Genomic DNA, 22,573 nt, shown 5'->3' with positions numbered 1-22,573 from the left:
CATCTGATGAATCTAGCGGGTCAGAATACGAACCTGTAGAAAGCAGTGGCTCTCTGACCCAAAGTTCGGACGAGGAGGCTGAGGTCCCTGATAGCACCAGGCGTACCCAGCCCGTGTCGCTAGACCACAGGTTGCGCAGGATCCGCTTCAAGAGCAGCAGAGTGGGGCTGGTGCTGTCGGATTACGTGGTGAAGCATACACCAGCAGCGCAGCCCTTCCTGGACCTAGTACCAGCACTGCCGTACAACCTGGTGTAGTGGCGAGCACCAGAAGGGCAGTTGAAGCTGGTACGGTGGCACGAGCAGTAGTGACCCCGTCGCAGCCACCGCAAAGACGTGCCCGTAGAGCCCCTAGAATCCCTGAGGTGCTGGCAAACCCTGATTGGCAGTCCCCAACTTCAGCCGCACCTGTAGTTCCCCCTTTTACCGCCCAGTCTGGAGTTCGAGTTGAGACAGCTCAGATCGGTTCGGCCCTGGGATTTTTTGAGCTGTTCTTGACTGCGGAGCTCTTGGACTTAGTCGTGGCCGAAACAAATCGGTATGCCACACAATTTATATCCGCCAACCCGGGAAGCTTGAATGCCCAGTCTTTCCGGTGGAAACCAGTCCAAGTTTCCGAAATTAAAACTTTTCTGGGCCTTCTCCTCAACATGGGTCTAACTAAAAAGCATGAATTGCGGTCATATTGGTCCACAAACCCAATACATCACATGCCCATGTTCTCTGCCTCTATGTCCAAGACACGATTTAAGACCATCCTGTGTTTCCTGCACTTTAGTGACAACACCACCTCCCGTCCCAGAAGCCACCCAGCTTTTGACCGGCTCCACAAAATTCGGCCCCTAATAGACCATTTCAACCAGAAATTTGCAGATTTGAATACCCCTGAGCAAAACATCTGCGTAGACGAGTCCCTTATACATTTTACCTTGGCTTCAAACAATACACCCCAAGCAAGCGCGCCCGGTATGGGGTCAAATTGTATAAGCTCTGTGAAAGGGCCGCAGGCTATACCCACAAATTTCGGATCTATGAGGGAAAAGATCAGACCCTGGAGCCGGTCGGTTGCCCTGACTACCTGGGGAGCAGTGGGAAGACAGTCTGGGACTTGGTGTCACCCTTATTTGGCAAGGGGTACCATCTTTATGTGGACAATTTCTACACAAGTGTGGCCCTCTTTAGGCATTTGTTTCTAGAACAGATTGGCGCCTGTGGCACCACGCGAACTAGTCGCGCGGGCTTCCCCCAACGGCTCGTTACCACCCGTCTTGCAAGGGGGCAGAGGGCTGCATTGTGTAACGAAGAACTGCTCGCGGTGAAATGGAGAGACAAGCGTGACGTTTACATGCTCTCCTCCATTCATGCAGACACGACAATCCAAATTGAGCGAGCAACCCGTGTCATTGAAAAGCCCCTCTCAGTCCACGACTATAACCTTCACATGGGAGGGGTGGACTTCAATGACCAGATGTTGGCTCCGTATTTAGTGTCCCGCAGAAACAGACGCTGGTATAAGAAGGTGTCTGTATATTTAATTCAATTGTCTATGTATAATAGTTTTGTTCTCTACAGTAAGGCTGGGAGAACTGGATCCTTCCTCAAATTTCAGGAAGAGATCATCGCGAACCTCCTGTACCCAGGAGGTTCCGTGGCCCCATCCACCAGTGTAGTTAGCCATCTACACGAGCGGCATTTCCCCAGTGTCGTTGCTGGTACCTCAAACCAACCGCCAACCCGAAAAAAAATTTTGTGTCTGTAGCAGGAGTGGAATAAGGCGTGACACCCGCTATTTCTGTCCTGACTGTCTTGGTCAAATGCCAACTTTGTATAAAAAAAATGGGAAAAGTTGTCTTTTGCCAAGATATTTCTCTCACCCAGCATGGGTATATGTAAAATAACACCCCAAAACACATTCCCCAACTTCTCCTGAGTACGGCGATACCAGATGTGTGACACTTTTTTGCAGCCTAGGTGGGCAAAGGGCCAAGGGGGCACACATTCCAAAGAGCACCTTTCGGATTTCGCAGGCCATTTTTTACAGATTTTGATTGCAAAGTACTTTTCACACATTAGGGCCCCTAGAATGCCAGGGCAGTATAACTACGCCACAAGTGACCCCATTTTGGAAAGAAGACACCCCAAGGTATTCCGTGAGGGGCATGGCGAGTTCCTAGAATTTTTTATTTTTTGTCGCAAGTTAGTGGAATATGAGACTTTGTAAGGAAAAAAAAAATCATCATTTTCCGCTAACTTGCGACAAAAAATAAAAAATTCTAGGAACTCGCCATGCCCCTCACGGAATACCTTGGGGTGTCTTTTTTTTTTTTACTAACAGGATATGACAGCAATATATATTGCTTGAATTTCACACTGACAAATGCAGCAAGGGCTGTAAAATTGAGTATTTTGCCCAAAAAGTGTTTTTTTTTTTAAATCCAGAAAATTATTGCTGCATTTCTAGCTTAAATTGCACACTGACAAATGCTGCAAAGGCACTAGCACTATAAATACGGTGGCCATTTTGGATTCAGACATTTTTCAGTGTTCGGAGTGCAGGGACAGATGTGAGAAGGCGCTAAGGACAGCAATAGAAAAAACCTCATTCTGAGAAAAAAAACTGAAAATGATTTATAAGTGCAGGGAAAGGATATTGAGGAATCATTTCACAGCATCTTAGTGCAGGGAGAGACGTCAGAAGGCGCTAGGGACAGTGCTAGAAAATTGATTTGCAAGTGCAGGGAAAGATTATTTGGGGATCCAAATAGCCATTATACAGCTCTGTCATTCCATTTGTTCTTGGGGTGCAGTGCAAGTGCTATGTTGAAAAGCCTTTAGTAGCTTATATCTGGATAAAGAAAAATATATACGCAGTTCACTTCTGCAGCTATATGTGGTGAAAACGTTTAGTGGCGTATTTCAGTACAAAAATAAATATATATTCTCAGTTCACTTCTGCAGCTATATGTGGTGAAAGTGTTTAGTGGCCTATTTCAATATAAAAAGAAAATATATACACCGTTAAGTTCTGCAGTTATATGTGGTGAAAGCATTTAGTGACGTATTTCAGTACAAAAAGAAAAATATATACATATTTCACTGTTGCAGTTATTTGTGATGAAAGCGTTTAGTGGCCTATTTCAGTACAAAAATAAAAATATATTCTCAGTTAACTTCTGCAGTTATATGTTTTGAAAGCGTTTGGTGGCCTATTTCAGTACAAAAATAAAAATATATTCTCAGTTAACTTCCTCAGTTATATGTTTTGAAAGCGTTTGGTGGCCTATTTCAGTACAAAAAGAAAAATATATACGCACTTCACTGTTTCAGTTATTTGTGGTGAAAGCGTTTAGTGGCCTATTTCAGTACAGGAAGAAAAGTATATTCTCAGTTCACTTTTGCAGTTATACTGTATGTGTTGAAAGCGTTTAGTGGCCTATTTCAGTACAGAAAGAAAAATATATACGCACTTCACTGTTGCAGTTATTTGTGGTGTAATGCAAATATTCAATTAACTTGCAATGCAAATATTCAATTCTTGTGTCATCTCTGTTTTAGATCCACTCCTAATTTTTTTTTTGGGCATTAGCAATACTGATAGATTATTGAGCAAATGCTGACCGAGTAAAGGCGTATGCTTCACAGGCAGGACCGGTTGTTTGTAGATTATTGTTCTGACGTATCAGAGGAAGGGCAAATTAATCAGTGACATCAACACAAACTTACTGCTGACACCCTCTCCACTCTGTCAGGTGGCTCTACTTGTATAAACAATTAATAGAACAGGTTCTGTAGACATCTATGCGGAATCAGTTGACAGCGGTGTAAAAGGAGTGTGCTTCTTCTTGGCACTGACATCGACCTGTAAGGCTGAGTTCATACTTGAGTTATGTGGTCAGTTTTGGCCCCTTGACTGCCCAAATAAGTGAAGTGTGCAGTGATTCTAAGTGTGACGCCTGTCATCTGCATGTCATACGGACTCACAGTAGTATTTCAATTACAAAGCAGATTCCCTATGCGTGTTAATGCAAGGCACAGTGTTCTACACCATTATAAAGGCTCTCTGCAGCCAGGAAATAGCCGTTTTTAACATAATTCGCTGCAAATAAATTTAGAGAACCGGTGAATAGATTTTTGAAAATTTTCTCATCTCTACTGTGTACAATAACAAAAGGCTAAAAACAAAAGTGGTTAAAAATCAAAATTTTATTATTCTACCTCCTGCAACATGATTAACAAACTTTAAGAGAATGATTTTATATAATATAGTGTAACCTTTAATGTTCCAACCCTGGAATAGGTCATCAAAATGGAATTTCAAGTGTGAATAAATTCATAAAAAAATTACTGCAAGTAATTGTTCATTTTCTTGTCAAACATGTGGATCAATAATGGCACATATCATTCAGTTTATATCTGGTGTTTATAAGAAATCCCTTTTTTTAAATACATTTTACACATTTTCTTTTGAATCGAGAAAGTTGTCTTCAAGTTTTATTTACAGTTGGACTGATCTAGAGGTGAGGTATACGTTGTTGTACTTTGCCATTTGCCATCTTATTGCCCACCAGTCTTCCTTTTTGGATTATAAATAGTGGCAAGTAGTATTAAGAATTATTAAATAAAAGGACTGGGCACACCTAGGATATTGGATCGATCGCTTTAATTAATGTGTTTAAAATGTTGAACATTGAATTAGCAATAAAATAAGTACTTAAATAAGTAAATCAGTGTTAGAAAGGACACCGAATCATCAGTAATGACAAATACACAATATCAATAGGATAAAAAGTTGTTGTGACTGACATAAAAGGTTATAGCAGCATATTAAGCAAATGTATCAATATAGCAACAAAGTTCATTAGTTAAAATGAATCGTATTAATAACAGCACTGGTATGTCCACGTATGAAGGATGGCTCAATACCTCATGAGGCACACAGTTCTAAATTAACCCCAAATGTTCCATGAAATAAAGGGGGGCTAGTTCTAGTGCGGTTTTTTAAGGATGCGATTTTCCCACACCAAATTGTTCCAAATGACCTCAAAGTTAAATGTTGGTGTTGGGTCTTTTGGTCGGACTTTTGCAAGACGGTATGTGATTATAATTATAGGCGGCAGATACACACTGTATTACTGGCCTGGCGGCGTCCCGCTTGCGGTCAGTATTAAGACTTGAAATGATATTGCCGGCTTTTTAAATGGTAACGATCTTACCGGTATTGCAGGTCTCCGGTCTTCGGTATTGGCGGTTTCTTCTGTCCAGGGGAAGCTTGCTCAGGTCCCTTCCTTCAATCGAGGGGGTAACGTGTCCACAGCGTTCTATGTTCACTCCACGTGAGATTGCTTGTTTGAGTATGGACTCCGTCTATTTCTCACCTCTCGAGCAAACCTCTCAATTGGCTTCCGCACTATTCATTAGTGTATTTGATGTGGTGCACTCACATATGTTCGGGGGTCTGACCAAATGCGTTTCGGGGTTGGGGTATCCCCTTCCTCAGTGGTAACCATACCACCCGAACTTGGTTTCTTTTATACCTAAAAAGGTGTTGGCTGCAAGACCCGACATGGACTCCATTCCGGAAGTCGTCTAAATATGTCCATCTTATGAATTTATTTTGTTTTTAATTTTATTCTCTATGGATAATTTGCCATTTAGGCAATCATTTGTACTAATTCTTTTCCCATACAGACTTGGTTCAATAGGTGCTTATCCTATTAGTATGGAAAATGCAATTTGTGACTTACAGCATTGTTGCGGTTATGCTGCGTTTTACTAATAAAATCTACACTTGCATTTTGGGGTTCATTTCTTGAATATATAGATTATACTGTTGATCGACATTCATAAAATATTAATTGGCATTCATAAAATATTTTTAATAGAAACTTTCTTCTTTTTTAATAAAAATCTTTTCTAATTAAGATTCCCTAATATAATAAAACATTTTCTGTTCTTATACTTATAAATAACATTGCTACATACAGTACCATTGGTAGTAAGACATAAATAGCCAGAGGGAAGTAAAAGGTAGAGAAGATCTAAGGGTATATAGTTCCAAAAACAATATGGTTAGTAGAGATCATATACATATATATCCATGGACAATTTATGTTAAAAACATGATGTCCCAAACCGTAGGCTCTTATAGTATTTATTCGCAGGATTGGGATGTATGTGTGTGGAGAAACAGTCGGACAGTGTTTATGAATGGAGGCCCACCGTCGAGGAGGGAGACCGCCGAGATATTAAATCATTCGGCGGGATTCATCCTCAACGGTAGGTCCCCACCCCTAGTCTTTATAGGAAACCAAATATTTTGTATTCCGCATTTAGTCCCCCCGGAATCATGGTTTCCATTTCGAATATCCTCTGTTTCCATCCTCGACATCCTACTGATGTGGTTCCCCCTTCTCCAACTTTTAGGTATTTTGTCAATCGCTGCAAATTTTAGGCCAGATGGGTCACTATTGTGAGTATTTTTAAAGTGTTGTGAAAGTGAGTGGGTTTCTACTCCCTTTCTAATGTTCGATAGATGTTCCGCTAAACGTTTTTTCAGGGTTCTTTTGGTTCTGCCAATATATTGCCTTTTGCAAGGGCATTCTATAATGTAAATGACACTCTCTGAACTACATGTTAAAAATTTATTTATAATATGTTTGTGTCCGTTAGTTGTTGAAATTACTTCTTTGGTTTGTCTCCCAAAAGAGGTTAATTTACAAATGCCACATTGGCCATATCTAAAGAAACCCTTTAAGTCCATCCATCTGCATAATGATGGGTTCTTCTGTCGTGTATCTTCTTTAACTGTCGGTGCTATCTTATTCCCTAAATTCGGTGCTTTGGTGAATACAATCAGGGGTTTAGATGGAATTATAGTGCCTATCACTTTTTCTTTATTTATAACATCCCAGTGTTTGTATATAATGTTTCTTATCTTTTTATGGTCTCTGCTGTAGGGTAATATTAATTTTATTTGATTTTCTCCCTGTTCTTTACTAGTCTTCTGTTTTTCTTTAAAGATTTCTGTTCTTTCCATATTTCTCACTTTATTTAAAGCTACATCTAAAATCTCCTCTAGGTATTTTTTTGTTAAAAATTCTGTCTTTATTTTATTAGCCTCGAACTCGAATTGCTCAATTGTTGTACAATTGCGTCTTAGACGTCGAAATTGGCCTTGGGGGATATTTGTGAGCCAACTTGGTAAGTGGCAGCTATTAAACAAAATATAGCTGTTCCGCATTGAGGGCTTAATATATGTACAGGTCTTTAGTTTATTTTCTTCGACATAAATTTTCAGATCTAAAAATTCTATATGTTCTTTACTATTGGTGCCCGAAAATTTAAGATTGTGATTGTTTTGATTAATAGACTCTAAAAATGTATCAAGCTGTTCTGGTCCTGATCTCCAGATAAAAAACACATTGTCGATGTATCTCTGCCAGAGCACCAGGTCCGTCCCCAGTCTGGGGGCCACGATCTGGTCCTCCCATTCGGCCATAAATAGATTTGCGTAGCTGGGGGCGAACCTGGTGCCCATGGCAGTACCTCGAGTCTGTAAATAAAAAGTGTCATTAAAATAGAAATAGTTGTGAATTAAAATAAGGTCAATGCCTTCTATCAGAAAATCAATTTGTTGGTTCCTTAATCTGGTTCGTTAATCTGCCCTCCAGTGATCCTCAAATTGCGTGTTTTCTATCTTTTTAATTATTTGAGTCGTGTCTTTGACGTATGATGGTATCTTTTTTACTCTAGTTTAGAGTAAAGTATCGCTATACATTGAAAGGTTAGCCGTCAGAGACTCAATTCCCGAAATGATTGGACGTCCTGGTGGATTGTCCTTGTCCTTGTGTATTTTCGGAATACAGTAGAAGGCTGGTATACGTGGATATTTATTTAAAATAAATTCATATTCTTCATTATTTAAAATGTCACTGTCTATTCCCTTTTTACAGAAATTTTCTAAATGGGTATAAAAATGGTCAGTTGGATCCTTTAATAATTTTTGATATGTGCTATTGTCTGCCAATTGGCGCAAACACTCCATATTGTATTTATCAACATCCTGAATGACTATGGATCCTCCCTTATCCGCTGGGCGAATTACAATTTTTTTTTTCTTTTTGCAGGAGTTTGAGTGCTGCGATTTCGCTTTGTGTCAAATTATTTCGTTTATATTTGGTATTGTTTTTAATCTTTTTTATATCTCTCATCACACATTTTTTAAAAGTAGTCATTTCCAGACTTAGTTCGTTCCTTGGGTAATTTTTCGACTTATTTTTAATGGAAGTATGGACAAATCTATCATTCTGTTTAGCAGAGATAACTTCTCGAGTTGGTGGATTTTAAAAAAATATATTTTTTCAAACATAATTTTCTTAAAAAATTTTCCACCCCGATAAAAATTTCACATTTATTAAGAGATTTTGTTGGAGCGAACTTGAGGCCTTTGTTTAGTAGTTGTTTTTGGGTCTCCGATAGTGTTACTGAGCTTAAATTTATAATCACATCATTAGTGATTATGGGTGATGTGACCTGTGATGATAGTGTATTTTTTTGTATTCCTCTTCTTGTCTTTCCCTTTCTACGTGTTCTCTCACTCTGTGATAGTGGTTGTGATTGTGATAATCGTTCGGTGTCGTATACATTCCTGGTTGGTGTCCTGTGATTTTGTTGAGCATTCTGAGTTTTGTTCCTCAGATTATATTGGTGATCTATGTGTGTCTTTTTCTGTGTAGTTTGTGTTTTTGGTGGAGGTGATCTCTGTCTTATTCGGGAACGGTGATGTGGCGGGGTACGGTCTAAAAAATGGTCTCTTTCCTCTAATATTTTGAATCTATTCTGAGTGGGAATATTAAAATTATTGTTTCTTATTAATACTTTCTCAGTAGTATTTCTTTCTTTCCCAATATTTTTAACTGCCTCTATTGCTGTTGTGTGTTTGTCTCCTTCTTCTCTATTTCTTTCTTCCCTATCAGTTCTTCCTCTTCTCCTATAGTTCAATTTTTTTCACTTTTTTCTCTAATACATCTTGTTCTATTTTATCTAAATTATCACATATTTTTGACTGTAAATTATTTAACTCTTCATTCTTGGTGATTTTGTCCATTATTACTTTTAAGTCAGAAACTCGTTAATTAGTTTCCTTCAAAATCTCTATACGTCTTTTGATTACAAATTTCGTACACGCGACCGACTGTTCCTGCAACAACTCCTCCCATTCTTTATTGAATTGAGTGCTGCATAGGTCTTGTGCGTCTTGTTGATCGATAGACCCTTAGGGATTTTGTTAATTTCAATACATCTTCTCAACGTTTTGACCTCCCACCTTTGTTTTAACTGACGAATCAAAAGCGTTTCCAGTTCTCTAAACACGTTATATATACATATATCGTCATTTGTGGATTCTATATGTGTATTCTCAAAATGGAATTTTTTTTAAATAATGAAGAATATGAATTTATTTTAAATAAATATCCACGTATACCAGCCTTCTACTGTATTCCGAAAAATACACAAGGACAAGGACAATCCACCAGGACGTCCAATCATTTCGGGAATTGAGTCTCTGACGGCTAACCTTTCAATGTATATCGATACTTTACTCCAAACTAGAGCAAAAAAGATACCATCATACGTCAAAGACACGACTCAAATAATTAAAAAGATAGAAAACACGCAATTTGAGGATCACTGGATAATGGGGTCACTGGACGTCCAGTCCCTGTATACGGTCATTGACCACGACCAAGGTAAAGAAGATGTGAGAAAACAACTAGTACTAGAAGGCAGATTAACGAACCAACAAATTGATTTTCTGATGGAAGGCATTGACCTTATTTTAACTCACAATTATTTCTATTTTAATGACACTTTTTATTTACAGACTCGAGGTACTGCCATGGGCACCAGGTTCGCCCCAGCTACGTAAATCTATTTATGGCCGAATGGAATGACCAGATCGTGGCCCCCAGACTGGGGACGGACCTGGTGCTCTGGCAGAGATACATCGACAATGTGTTTTTTATCTGACGATCAGGACCAGAACAGCTTGATACATTTTTAGAGTCTATTAATCAAAACAATCACAATCTTAAATTTTCGGGCACCAATAGTAAAGAACATATAGAATTTTTAGATCTGAAAATTTATGTCGAAGAAAATAAACTAAAGACCTGTACATATATTAAGCCCTCAATGCGGAACAGCTATATTTTGTTTAATAGCTGCCACTTACCAAGTTGGCTCACAAATATCCCCCAAGGCCAGTTTTGACGTCTAAGACGCAATTGTACAACAATTGAGCAATTTGAGTTGGAGGCTAATAAAATGAAGACAGAATTTTTAACAAAAAAATACCTAGAGGAGATTTTAGATGTAGCTTTAAATAAAGTGAGAAATATGGAAAGAACAGAAATCTTTAAAGAAAAACAGAAGACTAGTAAAGAACAGGGAAAAAGTCAAATAAAATTAATATTACCCTACAGCAGAGACATAAAAAGATAAGAAACATTATATACAAACACTGGGATGTTATAAAAAAAGAAAAAGTGATAGGCACTATAATTCCATCTAAACCCCTGATTGTTTTCACCAAAGCACCGAATTTAGGGAGTAAGATAGCAAAGACAGTTAAAGAAGATACACGACAGAAGAACCCATCATTATGCAGATGGATGGACTTAAAGGGTTTATTTAGATATGGCCAATGTGGCATTTGTAAATTAACCTCTTTTGGGAGACAAACCAAAGAAGTAATTTCAACAACTAACGGACACAAACATATTATAAATAAATTTTTAACATGTAGTTCAGAGAGTGTCATTTACATTATAGAATGCCCTTGCAAAAGGCAATATATTGGCAGAACCAAAAGAACCCTGAAAAAACGTTTAGCGGAACATGTATCGAACATTAGAAAGGGGGTAGAAACCCACTCACTTTCACAACACTTTAAAAATACTCACAATAGTGACCCATCTGGCCTAAAATTTGCAGCGATTGACAAAATACCTAAAAGTTGGAGAAGGGGGAACCACATCAGTAGGATGTCGAGGATGGAAACACAGAGGATATTCAAAATGGAAACCATGATTCCGGGGGGACTAAATGCGGAATACAAAATAGGGGTGGGGACCTACCGTTGAGGATGAATCCCGCCGAATGACTTAATATCTCGGCGGTCTCCCTCCTCGACGGTGGGCCTCCATTCATAAACACTGTCCGACTGTTTCTCCACACACATGCATCCCAATCCTGTGAATAAATACTATAAGAGCCTACAGTTTGGGACATCATGTTTTTAACATAAATTGTCCATGGGTATATATGTATATGATCTCTACTAACCATATTGTTTTTGGAACTATATACCCTTAGATCTTCTCTACCTTTTACTTCCCTCTGGCTATTTATGTCTTACTACCAATGGTACTGTATGTAGCTATGTTATTTATAAGTATAAGAACAGAAAATGTTTTTATTATATTAGGGAATCTTTATTAGAAAAGATTTTTATTAAAAAAGAAGAAAGTTTCTATTAAAAATATTTTATAAATGTCGATTAATATTTTATGAATGTCGATCAACAGTATAATCTATATATTCAAGAAATGAACCCCAAAATGCAAGTGTAGACTTTATTAATAAAACGCAGCATAACCGCAACAATGCCACAAAGTCACAAATTGTGTTTTCCATACTAATAGGATAAGCACCTATTAAACCAAGTCTGTATGGGAAAAGAACTAGTACAAATGATTGCTTAAATGTAGGGATGAGCGAACCCAAACTGTATAGTTCGGGTTCGTACCGAATTTTGGGGTGTCCGTGACACGGACCCGAACCCGGACATTTTCGTAAAAGTTCGGGTTCGGTGTTCGTCGCTTTCTTGGCGCTTTTTGAAAGGCTGCAAAGCAGCCAATCAACAAGCTTCATACTACTTGCCCCAAGAGGCCGTCACAGCCATGCCTACTATTGGCATGGCTGTGATTGGCCAGTGCAGCATGTGACCCAGCCTCTATTTAAGCTGGAGTCACATAGCGCCGCCCGTCACTCTGCTCTGATTAGCATAGGGAGAGGTTGCAGCTGCGACAGTAGGGCGAGATTAGGCAGTGATTAACTCCTCCAAAATACTTCATTCAGAGATCGATCTGCAGCTGTGGATGATTGAACTGCTGCTATTGAATTGCTCACTGTTTTTATGCTGCCCAGAGCGTTTTTCAGTCACTTTTTTCTGGGGTGATCGGCGGCCATTTTGTGTCTTGTGGTGCGCCAGCACAAGCTGCCACCAAGTGCATTTAACCCTCAATGGTGTGGTTGTTTTTTGGCTAAATCCTACATCAGGGTGAAGCTGTCACACCAAGTGCATTTAACCAGCAATAGTCTGTTTATTTGTTGGCCATATACTACATCAGGGGCAAGCTGAGCCTGTCACCAAGTGCATTTAACCCTCAATGGTGTGGTTGTTTTTTTGCTAAATCCTACATCAGGGTGAAGCTGTCACACCAAGTGCATTTAACCAGCAATAGTCTGTTTATTTTTTGGCCATATACTACATCAGGGGCAAGCTGTCACCAAGTGCATTTAACCCTCAATGGTGTGGTTGTTTTTTGGCTAAATCCTACATCAGGGTGAAGCTGTCACACCAAGTGCATTTAACCAGTAATAGTCTGTTTATTTTTTGGCCATATACTACATCAGGGGCAAGCTGTCACCAAGTGCATTTAACCCTCAATGGTGTGGTTGTTTTTTGGCTAAATCCTACATCAGGGTGAAGCTGTCACACCAAGTGCATTTAACCAGCAATCGTCTGTTTATTTTATGGCCATATACTACATCAAGGGCAAGCTGCGCCTGTCACCAAGTGCATTTAACCCTCAGTAGTGTGGTTGGTCAAGCTGTCACACCAAGTGCATTTATCCATCAATAGTGTGGTTATTTTTTGGCCATATCCCAGTCTAATTCTGTCAGTAAACGTATATCTGTCACCCAGCGCCTAAATACTAGGCCTGAAGTTTATATCCAGCTAAATCTGTCGTTACTGGTGTGGCTGGTCAAGTTATTTAGTGTCCGTCAAAGCACAGTTTTTGTTCTGGGTTGAAATACAATTCCCAATTTAGCAATTTCCTAATTTAGTGGTTTCTGCTGTATCAGGCCTACTTTAAATTTATCCCTAAAAGGGTATATCAGATTCAAGGTGCACATAGGGTCATTCTGAATAACTTCACACACACGCTACTGTGCATTTCCAAGTCTAATTCTGTCAGTAAACCTATACCTGTCACCCAGCGCCTAAATACTAGGCCTCAAGTTTATATCCAGCTAAATCTGTCATTACTGGTGTGGCTGGTCAAGTTATTTAGTGTCCGTCAAAGCACAGTTTTTGTTCTGGGTTAAAATACAATTCCCAATTTAGCAATTTCCTAATTTAGTGGTTTCTCCTGTATCAGGCCTACTTTAAATTTATCCCTAAAAGGATATATCAGATTCAAGGTGCACATAGGGTCATTCTGAATAACTTCACACACACGCTACTGTGCATTTCCAAGTCTAATTCTGTCACCCAGCGCCTAAATAATAGGCCTCAAATTTATAATCAGCTAAATCTGTGGTTACTGCTGTGCCTGTATTAGTGTAATACGGTGCCTAAATAGATAGCCAGATAGTGTTAGTCGTCTTTAAAAAAAGGCCTGAATTTGATTTCAATACATTGGGTCAAATAATATTTTTGTTGTTGTGGTGAACGATAACAATGAGGAAAACATCTAGTAAAGGACGCGGACGCGGACATGGTCGTGGTGGTGTTAGTGGACCCTCTGGTGCTGGGAGAGGGCGTGGCCGTTCTGCCACAGCCACACGTCCTAGTGTACAAACTACCTCAGGTCCCAGTAGCCGCCATAATTTACAGCGATATTTGTTGGGGCCCAATGCCGTTCTAAGGATGGTAAGGCCTGAGCAGGAACAGGCATTAGTCAATTGGGTGGCCGACAGTGGATCCAGCACGTTCACATTATCTCCCACCCAGTCTTCTGCAGAAAGCGCACAGATGGCGCCTGAAAACCAAGCCCATCAGTCTGTCACATCACCCCCATGCATACCAGGGAAACTGTCTGAGCCTCAAGTTATGCAGCAGTCTCTTATGCTGTTTGAAGACTCCGCTGGCAGGGTTTCCCAAGGGCATCCACCCAGCCCTTCCCCAGCGGTGGAAGACATAGAATGCACTGACGCACAACCACTTATGTTTCCTGATGATGAGGACATGGGAATACCACCTCAGCATGTTTTTGATGATGACGAAACACAGGTGCCAACTGCTGCGTCTTTCTGCAGTGTGCAGACTGAACAGGAGGTCAGGGATCAAGACTGGGTGGAAGACGATGCAGGGGACGATGAGGTCCTAGACCCCACATGGAATGAAGGTCGTGCCACTGACTTTCACAGTTCGGAGGAAGAGGCAGTGGTGAGACCGAGCCAACAGCGTAGCAAAAGAGGGAGCAGTGGGCAAAAGCAGAACACCCGCCGCCAAGAGACTCCGCCTGCTACTGACCACCGCCATCTGGGACCGAGCACCCCAAAGGCAGCTTCAAGGAGTTCCCTGGCATGGCACTTCTTCAAACAATGTGCTGACGACAAGACCCGAGTGGTTTGCACGCTATGCCATCAGAGCCTGAAGCGAGGCATTAACGTTCTGAACCTTAGCACAACCTGCATGACCAGGCACCTGCATGCAAAGCATGAACTGCAGTGGAGTAAACACCTTAAAACCAAGGAAGTCACTCAGGCTCCACCTGCTACCTCTTCTGCTGCTGCCGCCTCGGCCTCTTCTGCTGCTGCCGCCTCGGCCTCTTCCTCCGCCTCTGGAGGAACGTTGGCACCTGCCGCCCAGCAAACAGGGGATGTACCACCAACACCACCACCACCTCCGTCACCAAGCATCTCAACCATGTCACACGGCAGCGTTCAGCTCTCCATCTCACAAACATTTGAGAGAAAGCGTAAATTCCCACCTAGCCACCCTAGATCCATGGCCCTAAATGCCAGCATTTCTAAACTACTGGCCTATGAAATTCTGTCATTTAGGCTGGTGGACACAGACAGCTTCAAACAGCTCATGTCGCTTGCTGTCCCACAGTATGTTGTTCCCAGCCGGCACTACTTCTCCAAGAGAGCCATGCCTTCCCTGCAAAACCAAGTATCCGATAAAATCAAGTGTGCACTACGCAACGCCATCTGTGGCAAGGTCCACCTAACCACAGATACGTGGACCAGTAAGCACGGCCAGGAACGCTATATCTCCCTAGCTGCATACTGGGTAAATGTAGTGGCAGCTGGGCCCCAGGCGGAGAGCTGTTTTGCGCACGTCCTTCCGCCGCCAAGGATCGCAGGGCAACATTCTTTGCCTCCTGTTGCCACCTCCTCCTACTCGGCTTCCTCCTCCTCTTCTTCCACCTGCTCATCCAGTCAGCCACACACCTTCACCACCAACTTCAGCACAGCCCGGGGTAAACGTCAGCAGGCCATTCTGAAACTCATATGTTTGGGGGACAGGCCCCACACCGCACGGGAGTTGTGGCGGGGTATAGAACAACAGACCGACAAGTGGTTGCTGCCGGTGAGCCTCAAGCCCAGGCTGGTGGTGTGCGATAATGGGCAAAATATCGTTGCAGCTCTGGGACTAGCCGGTTTGACGCACATCCCTTGCTTGGCGCATAAGCTGAATTTGGTGGTGCAGAAGTTCATTCACAACTACCCCGACATATCAGAGCTGCTGCATAAAGTGCGGGCCGTCTGTTCGCGCTTCCGGCGTTCACATCCTGCTGCTGCTCGCCTGTCTGCGCTACAGCGTAACTTCGGCCTTCCTGCGACGTGCCCACCAGGTGGAACTCCACCTTGCACATGCTGGACAGACTGTGCCAGCAGCAGCAGGCCATAGTGGAGTTTCAGCTGCAGCAGGCACAGGTCAGTCGCACTACGGAACAGCACCACTTCACCACCAATGACTGGGCCTCCATGCGAGACCTGTGTGCCCTGTTGCGCTGTTTCGAGTACTCCACCAACATGGCCAGTGGCGATGACGCCGTTATCAGCATTACAATACCACTTCTATGTCTCCTTGAGAAAACACTTAGGGCGATGATGGAAGAGGAGGTGGCCCAGGAGGAGGAGGAGGAGGAGGAAGAGGGGTCATTTTTAGCACTTTCAGGCCAGTCTCTTCGAAGTGACTCAGAGGGAGGTTTTTTGCAACAGCAGAGGCCAGGTACAAATGTGGCCAGCCAGGGCCCACTACTGGAGGACGAGGAGGACGAGGATGAGGAGGAGGTGGAGGAGGATGAGGATGAAGCATGGTCACAGCGGGGTGGCATCCAACGCAGCTCGGGCCCATCACTGGTGCGTGGCTGGGGGGAAAGGCAGGACGATGACGATACGCCTCCCACAGAGGACAGCTTGTCCTTACCCCTGGGCAGCCTGGCACACATGAGCGACTACATGCTGCAGTGCCTGCGCAACGACAGCAGAGTTGCCCACATTTTAACGTGTGCAGGACTACTGGGTTGCCACCCTGCTGGATCCACGGTACAAAGACAATGTGCCCACCTTACTTCCTGCACTGGAGCGTGATAGGAAGATGCGCGAGTACAAGCGCACGTTGGTAGACGCGCTACTGAGAGCATTCCCAAATGTCACAGGGGAACAAGTGGAAGCCCAAGGCCAAGGCAGAGGAGGAGCAAGAGGTCGCCAAGGCAGCTGTGTCACGGCCAGCTCCTCTGAGGGCAGGGTTAGCATGGCAGAGATGTGGAAAAGTTTTGTCAACACGCCACAGCTAACTGCACCACCACCTGATACGCAACGTGTTAGCAGGAGGCAACATTTCACTAACATGGTGGAACAGTACGTGTGCACACCCCTCCACGTACTGACTGATGGTTCGGCCCCATTCAACTTCTGGGTCTCTAAATTGTCCACCGTGGCCAGAGCTAGCCTTTTATGCCTTGGAGGTGCTGGCCTGCCCGGCGGCCAGCGTTTTGTCTGAACGTGTATTCAGCACGGCAGGGGGCGTCATTACAGACAAACGCAGCCGCCTGTCTACAGCCAATGTGGACAAGCTGACGTTCATAAAAATGAACCAGGCATGGATCCCACAGGACCTGTCCATCCCTTGTGCAGATTAGACATTAACTACCTCCCCTTAAACATATATTATTGTACTCCAGGGCACTTCCTCATTCAATCCTATTTTTATTTTCATTTTACCATTATATTGCGAGGCTACCCAAAGTTGAATGAACCTCTCCATTGTCTGAATGCCGGGGCCTAAATATATGCCAATGGACTGTTCCAATGTTGGGTGACAAGAAGCCTGATTCTCTGCTATGACATGCAGACTGATTCTCTGCTGACATGAAGCCAGATTCTCTGTTACGGGACCTCTCTCCTCTGCCTGGGTGCCTGGGCCTAAATATATGACAATGGACTGTTGCAGTGGTGGCTGACGTGAAGCCTGATTCTCTGCTATGACATGCAGACTGATTCTCTGCTGACATGAAGCCAGATTCTCTGTTACGGGACCTCTCTCCTCTGCCTGGGTGCCTGGGCTTAAATATATGACAATGGACTGTTACAGTGGTGGCTGACGTGAAGCCTGATTCTCTGCTATGACATGCAGACTGATTCTCTGCTGACATGAAGACAGATTCTCTGTTACGGGAACTCTCTCCTCTGCCTGGGTGCTGGGCCTAAATATATGACAATGGACTGTTACAGTGGTGGCTGACATGAAGCCTGATTCTCTGCTGACATGAAGCCAGATTCGATGTTACGGGACCTCTCTCCTCTGCCTGGGCTTAAATATATGACAATGGACTGTTAAAGTGGTGGCTGACGTGAAGCCTGATTCTCTGCTATGACATGCAGACTGATTCTCTGCTGACATGAAGACAGATTCTCTGTTATGGGAACTCTCTCCTCTGCCTGGGTGCTGGGCCTAAATATATGACAATGGACTGTTGCAGTGGTGGCTGACGTGAAGCCTGATTCTCTGCTATGACATGCAGACTAATTCTCTGCTGACATGAAGACAGATTCTCTGTTACGGGACCTCTCTCCTCTGCCTGGGTGCTGGGCCTAAATATATGACAATGGACTGTTGCAGTGGTGGCTGACGTGAAGCCTGATTCTCTGCTATGACATGCAGACTGATTCTCTGCTGACATGAAGACAGATTCTCTGTTACGGGACCTCTCTCCTCTGCCTGGGTGCTGGGCCTAAATATATGACAATGGACTGTTACAGTGGTGGCTGACGTGAAGCCTGATTCTCTGCTATGACATGCAGACTGATTCTCTGCTGACATGAAGCCAGATTCTCTGTTACGGGACCTCTCTCCTCTGCCTGGGTGCCTGGGCCTAAATATATGACAATGGACTGTTCCAAGTGGTGGCTGACGTGAAGCCTGATTCTCTGCTATGACATGCAGACTGATTCTCTGCTGACATGAAGCCAGATTCTCTGTTACGGGACCTCTCTCCTCTGCCTGGGTGCCTGGGCCTAAATATATGACAATGGACTGTTACAGTGGTGGCTGACGTGAAGCCTGATTCTCTGCTATGACATGCAGACTGATTCTCTGCTGACATGAAGACAGATTCTCTGTTACGGGACCTCTCTCCTCTGCCTGGGTGCTGGGCCTAAATATATGACAATGGACTGTTACAGTGGTGGCTGACGTGAAGCCTGATTCTCTGCTATGACATGCAGACTGATTCTCTGCTGACATGAAGCCAGATTCTCTGTTACGGGACCTCTCTCCTCTGCCTGGGTGCTATGCCTAAATATATGACAATGGACTGTTGCACTGGTGGCTGACGTGAAGCCTGATTCTCTGCTATGATCATGCAGACTGATTCTCTGCTGACATGAAGCCAGATTCTCTGTTACGGGACCTCTCTCCTCTGCCTGGGTGCCTGGGCCTAAATATATGCCAATGGACTGTTCTAAGTGGTGGCTGACGTGAAGCCTGATTCTCTGCTATGACATGCAGACTGATTCTCTGCTGACATGAAGCCAGATTCTCTGTTACGGGACCTCTCTCCTCTGCCTGGGTGCTGGGCCTAAATATATGACAATGGACTGTTGCACTGGTGGCTGACGTGAAGCCTGATTCTCTGCTATGACATGCAGACTGATTCTCTGCTGACATGAAGACAGATTCTCTGTTACGGGACCTCTCTCCTCTGCCTGTGTGCTGGGCCTAAATATATGACAATGGACTGTTGCAGTGGTGGCTGACGTGAAGCCTGATTCTCTGCTATGACATGCAGACTGATTCTCTGCTGACATGAAGCCAGATTCTCTGTTACGGGACCTCTCTCCTCTGCCTGGGTGCTGGGCCTAAATATATGACAATGGACTGTTGCAGTGGTGGCTGACGTGAAGCCTGATTCTCTGCTATGACATGCAGACTGATTCTCTGCTGACATGAAGCCAGATTCTCTGTTACGGGACCTCTCTCCTCTGCCTGGGTGCTGGGCCTAAATATATGACAATGGACTGTTGCAGTGGTGGCTGACGTGAAGCCTGATTCTCTGCTATGACATGCAGACTGATTCTCTGCTGACATGAAGACAGATTCTCTGTTACGGGACCTCTCTCCTCTGCCTGGGTGCTGGGCCTAAATATATGACAATGGACTGTTGCAGTGGTGGCTGACGTGAAGCCTGATTCTCTGCTATGACATGCAGACTGATTCTCTGCTGACATGAAGCCAGATTCTCTGTTACGGGACCTCTCTCCTCTGCCTGGGTGCCTGGGCCTAAATATATGCCAATGGACTGTTGCCAGTGGTGGCTGACGTGAAGCCTGATTCTCTGCTATGACATGCAGACTGATTCTCTGCTGACATGAAGCCAGATTCTCTGTTACGGGACCTCTCTCCTCTGCCTGGGTGCCTGGGCCTAAATATATGCCAATGGACTGTTGCAGTGGTGGCTGACGTGAAGCCTGATTCTCTGCTATGACATGCAGACTGATTCTCTGCTGACATGAAGCCAGATTCTCTGTTACGGGACCTCTCTCCTCTGCCTGGGTGCTGGGCCTAAATATATGACAATGGACTGTTGCAGTGGTGGCTGACGTGAAGCCTGATTCTCTGCTATGACATGCAGACTGATTCTCTGCTGACATGAAGCCAGATTCTCTGTTACGGGACCTCTCTCCTCTGCCTGGGTGCTGGGCCTAAATATATGACAATGGACTGTTGCAGTGGTGGCTGACGTGAAGCCTGATTCTCTGCTATGACATGCAGACTGATTCTCTGCTGACATGAAGCCAGATTCTCTGTTACGGGACCTCTCTCCTCTGCCTGGGTGCTGGGCCTAAATATATGCCAATGGACTGTTGCAGTGGTGGCTGACGTGAAGCCTGATTCTCTGCTATGACATGCAGACTGATTCTCTGCTGACATGAAGCCAGATTCTCTGTTACGGGACCTCTCTCCTCTGCCTGGGTGCTGGGCCTAAATATATGACAATGGACTGTTGCAGTGGTGGCTGACGTGAAGCCTGATTCTCTGCTATGACATGCAGACTGATTCTCTGCTGACATGAAGCCAGATTCTCTGTTACGGGACCTCTCTCCTCTGCCTGGGTGCTGGGCCTAAATATATGACAATGGACTGTTGCAGTGGTGGCTGACGTGAAGCCTGATTCTCTGCTATGACATGCAGACTGATTCTCTGCTGACATGAAGACAGATTCTCTGTTACGGGACCTCTCTCCTCTGCCTGGGTGCTGGGCCTAAATATATGACAATGGACTGTTGCAGTGGTGGCTGACGTGAAGCCTGATTCTCTGCTATGACATGCAGACTGATTCTCTGCTGACATGAAGACAGATTCTCTGTTACGGGACCTCTCTCCTCTGCCTGGGTGCTGGGCCTAAATATATGACAATGGACTGTTGCAGTGGTGGCTGACGTGAAGCCTGATTCTCTGCTATGACATGCAGACTGATTCTCTGCTGACATGAAGCCAGATTCTCTGTTACGGGACCTCTCTCCTCTGCCTGGGTGCTGGGCCTAAATATATGCCAATGGACTGTTCCAGTGGTGGGTGACGTGAAGCCTGATTCTCTGCTATGACATGCAGACTGATTCTCTGCTGACATGAAGCCAGATTCTCTGTTACGGGACCTCTCTCCTCTGCCTGGGTGCTGGGCCTAAATATATGACAATGGACTGTTGCAGTGGTGGCTGACGTGAAGCCTGATTCTCTGCTATGACATGCAGACTGATTCTCTGCTGACATGAAGCCAGATTCTCTGTTACGGGACCTCTCTCCTCTGCCTGGGTGCTGGGCCTAAATATATGCCAATGGACTGTTGCAGTGGTGGCTGACGTGAAGCCTGATTCTCTGCTATGACATGCAGACTGATTCTCTGCTGACATGAAGCCAGATTCTCTGTTACGGGACCTCTCTCCTCTGCCTGGGTGCTGGGCCTAAATATATGACAATGGACTGTTGCCAGTGGTGGTGACGTGAAGCCTGATTCTCTGCTATGACATGCAGACTGATTCTCTGCTGACATGAAGCCAGATTCTCTGTTACGGGACCTCTCTCCTCTGCCTGGGTGCTGGGCCTAAATATATGACAATGGACTGTTGCAGTGGTGGCTGACGTGAAGCCTGATTCTCTGCTATGACATGCAGACTGATTCTCTGCTGACATGAAGCCAGATTCTCTGTTACGGGACCTCTCTCCTCTGCCTGGGTGCTGGGCCTAAATATATGACAATGGACTGTTGCAGTGGTGGCTGACGTGAAGCCTGATTCTCTGCTATGACATGCAGACTGATTCTCTGCTGACATGAAGACAGATTCTCTGTTACGGGACCTCTCTCCTCTGCCTGGGTGCTGGGCCTAAATATATGACAATGGACTGTTGCAGTGGTGGCTGACGTGAAGCCTGATTCTCTGCTATGACATGCAGACTGATTCTCTGCTGACATGAAGACAGATTCTCTGTTACGGGACCTCTCTCCTCTGCCTGGGTGCTGGGCCTAAATATATGACAATGGACTGTTGCAGTGGTGGCTGACGTGAAGCCTGATTCTCTGCTATGACATGCAGACTGATTCTCTGCTGACATGAAGCCAGATTCTCTGTTACGGGACCTCTCTCCTCTGCCTGGGTGCTGGGCCTAAATATATGACAATGGACTGTTGCAGTGGTGGCTGACGTGAAGCTTGATTCTCTGCTATGACATGCAGACTAATTCTCTGCTGACACGAAGACAGATTCTCTGTTACGGGACCTCTCTCCTCTGCCTGGGTGCTGGGCCTAAATATATGACAATGGACTGTTGCACTGGTGGCTGACGTGAAGCCTGATTCTCTGCTATGACATGCACACTGATTCTCTGCTGACATGAAGCCAGATTCTCTGTTACGGACCTCTCTCCTCTGCCTGGGTGCCTGGGCCTAAATATATGCCAATGGACTGTTCCAAGTGTTGGCTGACGTGAATGCCTGATTCTCTGCTATGACATGCAGACTGATTCTCTGCTGACATGAAGCAGATTCTCT

The 22,573-nt window shown here is 44.1% G+C and overlaps 1 protein-coding gene across 1 annotated transcript in view; it reads left to right on the top strand.

Annotated features, from left to right (window-relative positions):
* PTH2R (parathyroid hormone 2 receptor) overlaps positions 1 to 22,573 on the top strand; it is a 1,033,981-nt gene that overhangs the window by 658,794 nt on the left and 352,614 nt on the right. The window contains exon 8 of the mRNA XM_044303853.1: positions 365 to 387. Within this exon, the coding sequence (XP_044159788.1) occupies positions 365 to 387 (23 nt within the window). The remainder of the gene's footprint in view (positions 1 to 364; positions 388 to 22,573) is intronic.

This window comes from Bufo gargarizans, chromosome 8 (genome assembly GCF_014858855.1).
Source record: "Bufo gargarizans isolate SCDJY-AF-19 chromosome 8, ASM1485885v1, whole genome shotgun sequence".
Lineage (NCBI taxonomy): Eukaryota > Metazoa > Chordata > Amphibia > Anura > Bufonidae > Bufo > Bufo gargarizans.
Note: the sequence above shows the minus strand (reverse complement) of the source record. Positions and strands in the feature narration are given on the sequence as shown.